The sequence below is a fragment of the Panthera tigris genome, chromosome B3 (genome assembly GCF_018350195.1).
Source record: "Panthera tigris isolate Pti1 chromosome B3, P.tigris_Pti1_mat1.1, whole genome shotgun sequence".
NCBI lineage: Eukaryota > Metazoa > Chordata > Mammalia > Carnivora > Felidae > Panthera > Panthera tigris.
This window is the reverse complement of record NC_056665.1, coordinates 97,733,009-97,745,109: the sequence shown is the minus strand read 5'-3', so window position 1 is coordinate 97,745,109 and position 12,101 is coordinate 97,733,009. Positions and strand designations below refer to the sequence as shown.

General features: G+C 34.2%; 1 protein-coding gene across 3 annotated transcripts in view; it reads left to right on the top strand.

The window, feature by feature from the left end:
• Nucleotides 1–12,101, top strand: part of MAP4K5 (mitogen-activated protein kinase kinase kinase kinase 5) — a 109,883-nt gene that overhangs the window by 71,548 nt on the left and 26,234 nt on the right. For all 3 annotated transcript variants that reach the window (XM_042989677.1, XM_042989676.1, XM_042989675.1), the window contains exons 14-17: nucleotides 4,183–4,261; nucleotides 9,338–9,396; nucleotides 10,416–10,483; nucleotides 11,828–11,870. In XM_042989677.1, coding sequence (XP_042845611.1) covers nucleotides 4,183–4,261; nucleotides 9,338–9,396; nucleotides 10,416–10,483; nucleotides 11,828–11,870 — 249 coding nt within the window. The remainder of the gene's footprint in view (nucleotides 1–4,182; nucleotides 4,262–9,337; nucleotides 9,397–10,415; nucleotides 10,484–11,827; nucleotides 11,871–12,101) is intronic.

Here is a 12,101-nt window from a genome sequence, read left to right as displayed (position 1 = left end):
TCACTTCTGGCAAGACAATAGGACCATACTTTTTGTGTTATTTATTTGTTGAAGGAAATGTTTTACTTTATGTTCTTAAGTTTTGAATTATACTGTATAAGTATCATCATAACTACTAATAACGCATTGGGGAGTCATTGTGTACCAAGTATTAGGCTAGATAATTTTTATGTTAACTCATTAAATACTCAAAACAGTTTACAACATACTCTGTTACTATCCACATTTTATAAATGAGGAAATAACAGAGAAAGAATAGAAGTAATTTTCCCGAGATCATATGGCTAGTAAGTAGTGGAACCAGCTATTTGGATCCAAGGCACTAACTCCAAAGCCTATTGTTTTAGTTAATATGCTACCATTTCTATGTATGTGTTTAATAGAAATAGTCACTAAATAATCTTTGAAAACTAATCTTTAAAAACTAATCCTTGCCTTCTGTATAGCATAGTCTTGTCCTGTAGTAGGTATCTAATGAATATTTTGTTGAGTGTTAAATGAACTTTAACTGAAAATATTGAATAAACTCGCTATTCATAGATTTTTTTTATTTAAATTATCATTTGCAGACTTGTAATAAGATTTTTATAAAATTATTAAAATTGTTGTAACTTCAATATAAAATTGATATTATTTGATTCCCCAGTTTGTCTTTCACTGGTTATATAACTAACCAGATTCTTTTTTTTATTCCCCACATTATTTTGCTGGGCTTCCCAGATCCACTTTACCTTCTGAGTTCTCTATTTCTATTTAATGTGGTATCACTGTACTTCTCAGTTCTTGAAGTCCTTGTGCCAGGTAGTTGGGGACACGATGGCATATGAGATTGACCCAGTCCCTGCCTTGAAAGAACTTATAGTATGGTCTCATAGGAACCTCAGAAATACCACAAGTGTGATAACTGTTATGGAACAGGATATAGAGTATGCTATGGAGGCATATTTTAGGGACAGAGAAGGACTTGCTACAGAAGTGGTCTGTAAGTTGAAAATCTGAAGGATAAATTGGAATTAGAGGAAGAGGGCAGGCAGAATTGTTTTGAGCAGAGAGCATAATCGCATGTTAGAAAGCCTGGTGATAAGGGGCGCCTGGGTGGCTCAGTCGGTTAAGCGGCCGACTTCGGCTCAGGTCATGATCTCACAGTCTGTGGGTTCGAGCCCCGCGTCGGGCTCTGTGCTGACAGCTCAGAGCCTGGAGCCTGCTTCCGATTCTGTGTCTCCCCCTCTCTCTGACCCTCCCCCGTTCATGCTCTGTCTCTCTCTGTCTCAAAAATAAATGTTAAAAAGAAAGCCTGGTGATAAGAGAGAAGACTGTATACTTGAGGAACTAAAGATAGTCTGGTTCAAACAGAAAACAAGGAGGGGGATAGTGGGAGATAAAGTCACATAGCTAGACACTAGCCATTTCAAACCATGTTAAAATTTTTGGGCTTTATCAAAGGGCAGTAGAAGCCATTAAAGGGTAAAGGAGTGACATGTAATTATATGTGCATTTTTAAAAGATCTCTATGACCTCAGAATAGTGGTTCCATTTCTGAAAATCTGCTAAGAGGCTTTTGAAGTCATCTGGGATAGAGATGGTGGTGTTTTAGACTAGGAGTATAACAAGGATGGAGAAAAATGGACCAGTAAAAGAATTCTCTGAGAGAGTTGGAGATTGGATGAAAACATGAGTGTGGGGGGTGAAAAGAGAGTACTCCTAGATTTTTATTTGAATGGCTGGGTGATCATAAAAGTGCCGCCCCATTTATTGAGGTAGGAACACTAGAGTAAAATCAAACTTGGGAATAAAGATGAATTCAAGTTTTATGTATAGTAATTTTGATGTTGAATAGACTTCCAAATGGAGACGTCTCACTAGAAATTAGATATGTGGTGGTAGCTTGGGGAGAAAAGTTTGGACTATAGATAGAAATTTGGGAGTCATTAAGTACAGAAGTAGTTGATACCTTAAGGAGTAAATCACTCAAGGGAAGCATGTAGAATGAGAAAACAGGAGAGGGCCTCAGACAGCATCCTAGATTTCTCCCAAAATTTAAGAATCAAGTAGGCTAAGAAGAATGGCAAAGGATTGATAAAGACCATTAAAAGAAGGAGGGAAGTTTTCAACAAGAATATTGCCTAGAAGATAAGTTAAAGAAGTCTTTGGATTTAGGTGGTGGTGCTTGAATACTTTTTTTAAAGGATAATATTCAAATTATAGAGGTGAAGCTAGATTAGAGTGGTTTGGAAAATAAGTATAGCAATACATTTATGAAATTTAGTTGTGAAAGGGAGAGGTAGGCTGAGCAGTAGTAGCTGGAGGAAAATGAGTTGGTAGGGATTTATTTAGTTATTTAGTTATTGTTTATCTGGGGGAAGTAAGTTTGAACAGGATTAAATGCTTATGAAAAGGATTCAGTAGATGGAGAGGAAAGATTCAAGAGAAACAAGGTAAATAGGCAAAGTCTCTGAGAAAGGAGGAGAGCCTGAGATCTAGATTATAATGGGAGGCTTGATCTTAGATAATGAAATGCTTTAATCTTGCACTAGAGAGGAGTATAGTTGAAGGTTGTCGTTCAAAGTTATCTTCTATTTGGTGATTCTGGTTTTCCTTGGAAGTAATGGCAAGATCATGTCTTGAAAGTCCTGACAGAAAATGAGTGGGCTTGAAGAGTGGGAAGAGAAGGTGTGAAATAGTAATTGAGGAGAATGGTTGGGTTAAATGATTATAGTGAAGTGTTTTGGGGCAAAGTTGAAGCCTCAGATGAAATTAATTTTCTGTGTGGTCTGCTGGGTAACTTTCCTCCAGTAGTGATTTGTATCCCCAATATAAACACAAAGGTAGTTAGTTTAATTCATCTAAGGTGTCATTTTGGCATGCCAGAATACTGAAGGACAGTGGGGCAAAGGGAATTTAGGATACTGGCAAGAGATTGCTTGAAATTGTGGAACACTGCATACAAATTGGTTAAGAAGAAAAGTGAAGAAAAGAGAAATGCTGATGGACAGTAAGAAGGTTAATGGGCTAATGGACTTGGGATTCCATTGTGAACACGAAGCAGTGTAATGGGAGTAAATGAGAGTTGAGCTAGAAGGCTGAGAAGTTTGGAAGATAGTGTGAGTTCAAGTGTCAGAGCTGATGGGAGGGTCCATGGTGTGATCTTAGCAATCAAGAGTTCATTGAAATCTGGGAGAGTGTCTTTAGAGATGAGGTCAGAAAACTTAAGTCCCAAACAATGGGCTTTTGAAGTCCCTTGGTATGATGATGGGTCTTGAAGTAGAGGAAAAAACATATGAGCTCCTGTCCGTCATCAGTGATTGAGAGTGAGTCATTAGAAATTTGGTAGGTGGCAGTTGAGCTGAAGGCATAGTTTGAAGAGATCAGGAGCTTGTACCAAAGGGTGTAAAGTAGCAAGCTTCTCACTTGATTTACTGCAGTATCCTTACTCAATCTCCCTGCATCCAGTGTTTCTCCCCTCCATATCTTCTCACACACTTATCCAATTATTCTGAAGTCTGACACCCTTTTTGTAAAATCTCCAAAAAATTTCTTTGCTGAGAAAATAAAATTGAGAGTCCTCACCTTGCATTCAGAGCCTTTCGTGATCTGGCTCATCCCCAGTCTGTCTGTCCAGCTTTGTCACCTCATCCCTTAATCTTCACCAAATAATAACCAACTCCAGTTCACCTAAATGCTACCATTTCCTTTTCTTCTTGCATCACTTTGTTCATATTCTCTCTGCTGTCTCGAATGCTTCCCACACTGCTGCACATCCATTACCTACTGTCCTTGAGGCCTAGAGCAGATTACAGCTCTGTCATGAAGAACTTCTATACCCCTTCAGGTGGAAGTCATTTCTTTTTCATCTGGGCATTAATAGTAACCATCTTAATCAATGGCATTGACCATTTTCTAATCTTATTAAGTATTTGTGTGTCTTAACTTCTAGATTATAAACTCTTTGGAGATAAGATTTCTGATTTTCTTTGCATCTTTTCAATATTTCATACAGTATAAACATAGAATAAGTGAATAACCTAAAATACGTTAGTGTTCATTGTATTGTTTATGTTTATCCCGTAATTTATTAGTAGGTAGTCATGTTTGTCAGTAAATGATCATTTAGTTAAAAAGTTTGACCTTTTAACTTTATCACTGAAATTTTTTAAAGTGTGTATATTATGCTTATATTCACAGCCCCATGCAATCATTCGTCATACCATTAGATCTACAAACAGGAATGCCAGAGCTGAACGGACAGCTTCAGAAATAAATTGTATGTGTTTGGTATACATTTTCAATTGGTGGTCTCGGAGGGTTGAGCTGGGTGTTCTCGTGGGTCTTACTGGAATAATAAAATTTCAGACTAACTGAGGCTACATGCTTTAACATATCAGAATACCTTTAAAATAGAGGTTGTTTCTCTGGTTTATAATGGAATTTTCTTATTTTTTAATTAAATGGTGTTTACTTACTAATTACAGAGGTAATATATGTTCATTGTAGAAAATTTGTAAGAGGAAAAAAATAGAAAATTAACATTGCCCATAATTTCATCACCCAGCACCAACCCACAGGTAATATTTTTGTTAATTGCCTCCATGTTTTTCCATGTATGTTTTTACATGGCTGAATTTATGCTATGCATAAATTTTTTACTGAACACAGAAGCATTTCCCATACACTAGTCTGGCCCTCCTTTTTTCATTGAGTTGATACACTGTAGTTGAATAGTTTCCGATTGTTGGACATTTGGGTTGGTTTCAGGTTTTTTAGGTTACTAGGAGAGGTGTATCTTTTCTAAAATGTCTACTTAAAAGGGGAAATTGATTGTTATTCTGTAAATTAGTCATTGACAAATATTTGGTATCAATGATGTTTGTCATTTTAGCCACATTAATTTAGAAGAACAGATTTGCAAAGAAGTTCTAGGTATATTGACTTAAATGTATACTTGTTTCAAAAAAGATTTAAAGAAGTTTACAATAAAATAAGATATATAAACCCTAATGAAGGAATATAATTTATTAAATGTATAGACTAATTAGAATTATTGTAGATGAACATTTTGTTGAAGTCTAAGTTTTCTTAAACCAAGTATTTCTAGCTTTCTGTATACAGCTTTGGAAATCTAGGTCAATGGGGAGTTAGAATGTCCTTCCTATATCAGTTGATTCAATCAGGCCTTTTCTTAGTTAAACCAGTAACCGGAGATCTTATCTCTTTGCTAATCCCAGATTGCTGATACTTCTTATGCTATCTTCTTATATAATCCCAAGTAACTCTCTGGACTTCAAATACCGTACAGAAAAGTAGCAAAGTTGCTCTTCCATTATAAAGCCATCTTCAATGGCTTGTATAAATATTCAATTAATATAGTCTAATTTATCTATATTTTCTTCTATGACTTTTGGGTTTTGTGTTATATTTAGCAAGGCCTTCCTGATTTTAAGGTTATAAAAGAATTCTATTATTTTTTTTCTTGTATTTTTACAATTTCACTGTTATAATATTTAATAGTTGATATACAGTATTAATTTATTTGGTAAGATGCATGAAGTTTGTATTCAATTTTAGTTTCTTTTCACATGACTGACTACCCATTTGTCTAAATACTAATTATTAAAAACTTAATATTTTTACTAATGGATTTGACATGCTACCTTTATGATGTACTAAATGACCATATATTTTTTTGGATTCTTTCCAGAAATTCTCTTATTGCATTATTATGTCTAGTCATGTGCGAATAGCATAATTTGATTATTATATCTTTATAATACCTGTTAAAATCGTTAAGACTAATTATCCTCCTACTCCCCTCACTCTACCTCCCCCACCTCTGTTATGATAGTTAGCTATTGTATTCTCCCCACATAAACTTAAGAATCAGTGTATCTAGTTAAAAAAATTCTCAGTGTTTTTACTGAGATCTCATAAAAGGTCATATACTAACTTTGGGAGAGTCGACACCTATAAGATAGTCTGTCTTCTTAACTTAAAATAGGCTTTTTCAGAGGTAAGTAAGTTCAAGGCTTAGTTCTTTCATGAATGACCAGGGTACTAATGTCTTCGTGGAGTAAGCTCTGTGCTTTAAGTACCAGAAAAAATTTGGTAAAGTTGAAGGTCATTTTATTGGTGATTTATCTTTAAATTTTCTTGAATCTTCTTTTGTGTCCATCAAGAGTATTTTATAGCTTTGTTTTTATTTGTTTAATAGATTTTATATACACCTAGTTAGTTCTATTCTTAGTTTTTTGTTTCGTGTTTAAAATTTGAGCTGGTAACTTACATACAGTAAAATGCTTAGGTGTACTGCATGATGAATTTTTATATATGTATACACTCATGAAACTGATTTTTGATCTGGGGATTAAAAATATAGAACATTATCAGAATCTCTGAAGGCTCCTTTCCTTATGCTCCATTACAATTGATGTCCTTCTTTCTTCATATCCTCTTGCCCTTTCCATTGCCCAGGCTAATCTCTGTTCTGATCCTTTATCACCATAGATTGGTTTTTAGCTGATCTGGGTCTTCAGATAAATAGGATACACAAAATGCACCCTTTTTGCTTGGTTTCTTTTGCTCAACATTATGTCTGTGGGAGTAATTCATGTCATGTATAGCAATCATTGTTTTCATAGTAATCATATTTCATTGTATGATCATATCCTAATTTATCCATTCTTTGGTTGATGGGCATTTGATTTGTTTCCAGTTTGGGGCTATTATCACTAGTATAAGCATCCTTTCTGTGTATTTTTAGTGGACATAGTAATTATTATGAGCCTGGCCTAGTCTGAAACCAAGGATAAATGTGTAGTCCAGCAAAGTCAGGTTTCTTGACGCCTTGCAATGAAGGAAAACATACACCAGAGGAACTATGGAACATCTCATTAAACAAAGGAAAAGAAGAGTTACAGGGTTTTTTCTTAGGCTTTATTTATTTTGAGATAGAAGCAAGTGTGAGCTGGGGGAGGGGCAGAGAGAGAGGGAGAGAGAATTGCAAGCCCACACTGTCAGTGCAAAGCCCAACGTGGGGCTCAGTCTTACAGTGAGATCATGACCTGAACGGAAATCAAGAGTCAGACATTCAACCAACTGAGCCACCCAGGTGCCCCAAGAAGAGTTAGAGGGTTTTGAAAAGAATAAAGTTCAAGTGAAATGTGACACTACAAAAAAGGGATGTGTATGAAAGAGTGAATATCAGGTCTAATACCATGAAAATTGACCCAGAGGCCTGTTTTGGAAACTTGGAATGTTGTATTGGGAACTCCTTTATTTGAAGATTGTATCTGTTTTCCAACTGGTTATGGTTTCTATTCTGCTTCTCGTCTGGTCATTTTTTTATTATATCTTGGACGTTGTGGTGCGACACTGAGTGTCTGGATTTGGTCCTCTTGATCCAAAAGGTGTTTAAAGAGTTTCTTAAGTGGTACGTCAGCTTGATCCTTTTAAGGCTTGTGACAGGTTTTACCAGGATATTCAGCAGGCTTTTTCCTGTGGTTAGAAATTCAACTATCTTTCCTGGTACTGTGCGATCACCAGAATCTGCATTTAGCTCAGCACTCCTCTGCTAGCTGTTTTTGACGTACTTTGTATAATCTCGTGTTTGCTTATGGGCAACTTAGTATTCAACCAAAGACTTAAAGAGATCTCTTGGCATATTTCTGGAGCTCCTCCTTTATGCAGTTTTCTTATTTCTGGCACTCTGCCCTTCAAATTCCAACTACCTAAGCAGCTCCAGTCTTCAGTCTTTATTTCCAACACCCAGTGAGGCTGGTACTCTCTCTTTGGATTCCACTTTCTTGCGTCCTAGTTTGAAAAGTGCCTCCAGGCAGAAAGCCAGAGTGAATGTGGATCTTGCCACCATGTATTTCCTTTCTCTCAAGGACAGTGCTGTGGTATCTGTTAGCCACTGCCTCAAAACAATTGCTTCACAGAATTTATGCGCACATACATGTAACACCAATGTATTAGTTGTTTAAAGCAGAAGGAGAAATACAATTCCTGTTACCGTATTATGGCTAGAGCCTACATCATCTTACAGAGATAAATGAGTATGTATAATAGAAGACCTCCCCATCTTTGTATTTTCATACACCAAAGATGCACCCAAAGGTACTGCTGGTATTTTCTCTAAAACAAAACAACTTCAGGTCCCATCTACCACATAAAACAATGATACAGCATTCTTTGCCATAGTTATGGCTACAGTAGTTTTAGAAGAGTACTTTTCTTATGTGTTAAAACATCTTCAATGTTTATGAAACTCATTTTCTCTAGGAATTTCTTTTTAAGTATTGAAATTTGCTTGTTATATAATTCTTATTATTAAAGAGTGATATTTTCTCTTTCTTTACCATACTTAACACACTTGTGATTCATCTCTAGACCTGCTTGCCAGTATTTCTGGTTGTGACATAAAAAACTTTAGCTCATCTCTGTCTCAAATGAGTTGAAGTAGTGATTTCGAGTAGTGGTTTTGAGTTAAGATGTTTTTTATTTATGTTAAGAAATAAATCACTAATAAAGAGCTTTTTATTTTAGGTTATTTTTGAAAAGTAGATACTGTGTTTTATGAAATGTCTTCAATCTTTGGAAATTTTTATGACAATGCTTTTATTTAATGAATTATATAAGTACTTTGTATTACTTTACAAATCTTGTTTTAGGGATAAAGACAGCTGGATCCTTTTTGAAAATGATTTTTTAATGTATCTTATTTGCCAAGATTGTATTTGGGGATCTTGCATCTCTATGCTGCAAGTGTGTTTTTTTTTCTCTCTTTGATATTTTAGTCATTAGATTTTACAGTTTTAAAATTCTGTGTACTTTATGAGTAGATAATAAGCTATCCTTTTCTCTGTTTTAGAATATTTCATATAAAAGAGTAGGCCAAATAAAATATACATTGAGCAAAATATAATATTAAATTTCTGAATTCCATTGTAACATTTAATTTAAATAATGTTTGTTCTTTTTAGATAATTATAGGTAATTTGGGGAGGTTCATTTCTGCCATAAAGTTGTAGCCTTAGAACAGAGTGTGCAGCCTAGACAGAGAAAATCCCTTAGTCACCATTAGTTTTCTTAGTCACCTACTTTGGTTAACTTTTTTAAATCTCATACACAAAGAATTTACTAAGTAGATTTGTAGTAAGCTACCAAATTGTTACCTTCTTCTGGTAAATATAAAGAAAGGTACTCTTGCAGTAAAAAAGTGAAAAAATTTTGTCTTCTTTCTTCTTTCCCCCTTCCCCTCTCCCCTATACATATGCTTCTTGCTACATTTCTGAAATTAACCCTTTAAGATAGAGTTTGTGAATATCTGTTACATATTTTGCAGTTGACAAATTACAGTTCGAACCTCCTCTGAGAAAAGAAACAGAAGCACGGGATGAAATGGTAGGAATTATTACTTCAGAAGTACTTTACACATTAAAATTTGAGAAAACTTACAGTCAGGTAAACTTTGACTAAGGATCAAAGTTATATATTCTTTCAAGCATTAATTTTGATACTGTATTTCACATATTAAAGTTTGAAAAAGCTTATAGTTAGGCATATTTTAACTAGAGTACATTTTGTAATATACCATTTTAACCATTCATATTGACCTTTCTGAATCTTTTGAAGGAGTTACCTGAAGTTATTAAATATATGGAATTTGATGTTGAGCTTTAAGCTCTAGGATCTTTTTTTTCTTACAGACTCTGTTAGGTTTGTAGTATATTTTTGCATTACCTTACTGTTTTTGATATTTATTTGTTAATATAGCTTCTTTTTTAACCATTGCTCTTATATTTCGAAGTTACTGTTTAGTTAAACATTTTCTTATCTAAAAGGAAAAAGTAATAAATAGAGCAAGGTATTATCAGAGTTGCCTAGATGTTACCTTAACATTTACTTTATTTTTAAGCTTCGGTAAAGTATAATTTTTCGAGGAATTGCCTTCTGTTAATGGATCTCTTCATTCTTAACATTTGGAAGTAGTACTCTTCTTACTGTGTATATTGCTATATATATAATTCACAGTTTCTATGCCAGTGGGGAAAAAATAGTAGCACCAATAAATTAATGATAATTTAATAATATGATGTTTCGTTTCCCACACTAATGGATTAGTGATGCAGATAATTCAGAGTTATGTTTTTCTGTTTATTTGGAATATACTAGCATTGGTAAAGAGGGCTTGTCACACTGAAACTATATTCAGTATGTTTATGGAATTTCTTAAGTTTCAGTCAACAGATAATGAGTCATTGACCTAAATATGTCAAATGGCAGCAAATCTAACTGGAGATTAAAAAATTGATTGAAAGCCAAGATGATTAACAATCATGACAATGAATATTTTCTTGAATCAAATAAAATGATTAATATCTGTTATAAGAGAACATTTTAAACTATTTTTACCTTCACAGGGAGTGTCATCAGACCCAAACTTTGTATTACAATGGAATCCTTTTGTTGATGGTGCAAATACTGGCAAGTAAGTTGTTTGCTAACTTAATATTTTACTTATATTTTACTTTATATAGGAACAGTATTGGGTGGGAACAATTTATTCTAATAAGTTTTAATTTTCATTCTTAAAAAAAATTGTGCTCTGCCTCATATCAGTGTAAAGCTTCTGACTTTTTAATTGCCAAAAGGCATCATGTGTTGATAATTAAGGTTTTCTTCTTTAAATTCAGCTTAGTGGATGTAATGTTAATTTACTGAAAGATGAGGTACATAATGTCATGGGAAAAAGTGCTGTAGGAGTCACAAAGCCCCAAATCCATTCTGCAGTATAGTTACTTATATTCTAGACCTGTCTTCCCTCAACAGGTAAGTTACAGGGCCGGCCGAGATGTTCCAAGCCTGTGCATTGGCTAGAGAGGTCTTTGGAAGTATAGATCTCTGCGGCCCCCACATTCAGCTTATAGATCTGGGGTTGGCACTCTATGACCTATAAGTCACATCTGGTCCACTGCCTATGTTTTGTACAGTCCACAAACTAGATTGGTATTTAGATTTTTTAATAATTGAAAGAAAATCCAAAGGAGAGTGATACTTCGTTATATGTGAAAATTATATAAACATTTTAGTGTCCATAAGGAAGGTTTGTTGGGATACAGCCATGCTTATTAGTTATGTATTACCTATGGCTGCTTTCACATTATAACAAAGAGTTAAGTACTTGTGACCACTGTATACACTAAAGTTTATATTTACTACTGTCTGGCCCCTTACAGAAAAAGTTTGCCAACCCTTGCAACAGAATACGGTCTTTGGGACTCGAATCTCAGAATCCTAAAAGCTTCCCAATTGATTACAATAACTCTAGATAAATAAGCGTATGGAACCAGTGAGCTAGATCAGTGATTCTTAAGTTTTGATGTGCCTGGAAGATCACCTGAAGGTTCTGATTCCATAGGTCTAGACGATACATATGGAAGTTTCAAGGTGATGCCAATATTGTTGATCTATGTACCCCACTTGGGCTAGCAAAAAGGGTTTGATGATATGGCCACTTGAATCTATGATTCACAGTGGCTTCCAACTCTAAAATTTGGAATCAGTTTTTTTACTAAGTTTAATTTTTATTACATACTAAATATGCAGAGCATAACCATAAAGTAAAAAGACTTTGTATTCATTTTATACAAATCTGTTTTATAGTCCTGCTAATACACTTTGACATAATGAGGTCTTAGGTCTTTCTATAGGTTTTAAAAATTCTCTTTATCATGATCTAAAGAATGTAAACAATTTTAATGCACATTTATTAGAGTCCCTATTTTATGTTACATTTACTACCATCTGAATTGCATTTTTCTCCTTGTGTTAGATCAACCTCAAAACGTGCAGTACCACCTCCCCTACCTCCTAAGGTGAGCGACTTAAAATTTTTGAATAAATCCTTTTTTTAATAATAAAATAATTAAAAAGTAATTTCATTGAATTTGTTCAAAATTCTCTTAAATATGCTTTAGATAAATACAGTTTTTTTCAAGAGGGGATTACAAAGATGTAAAATATATATTAAAAAACTTCCTGAGAAATACAATATTTTAATAGCTATAAGAAAAAGGTAAAAATCACATACTCATTTGAGAAAATAC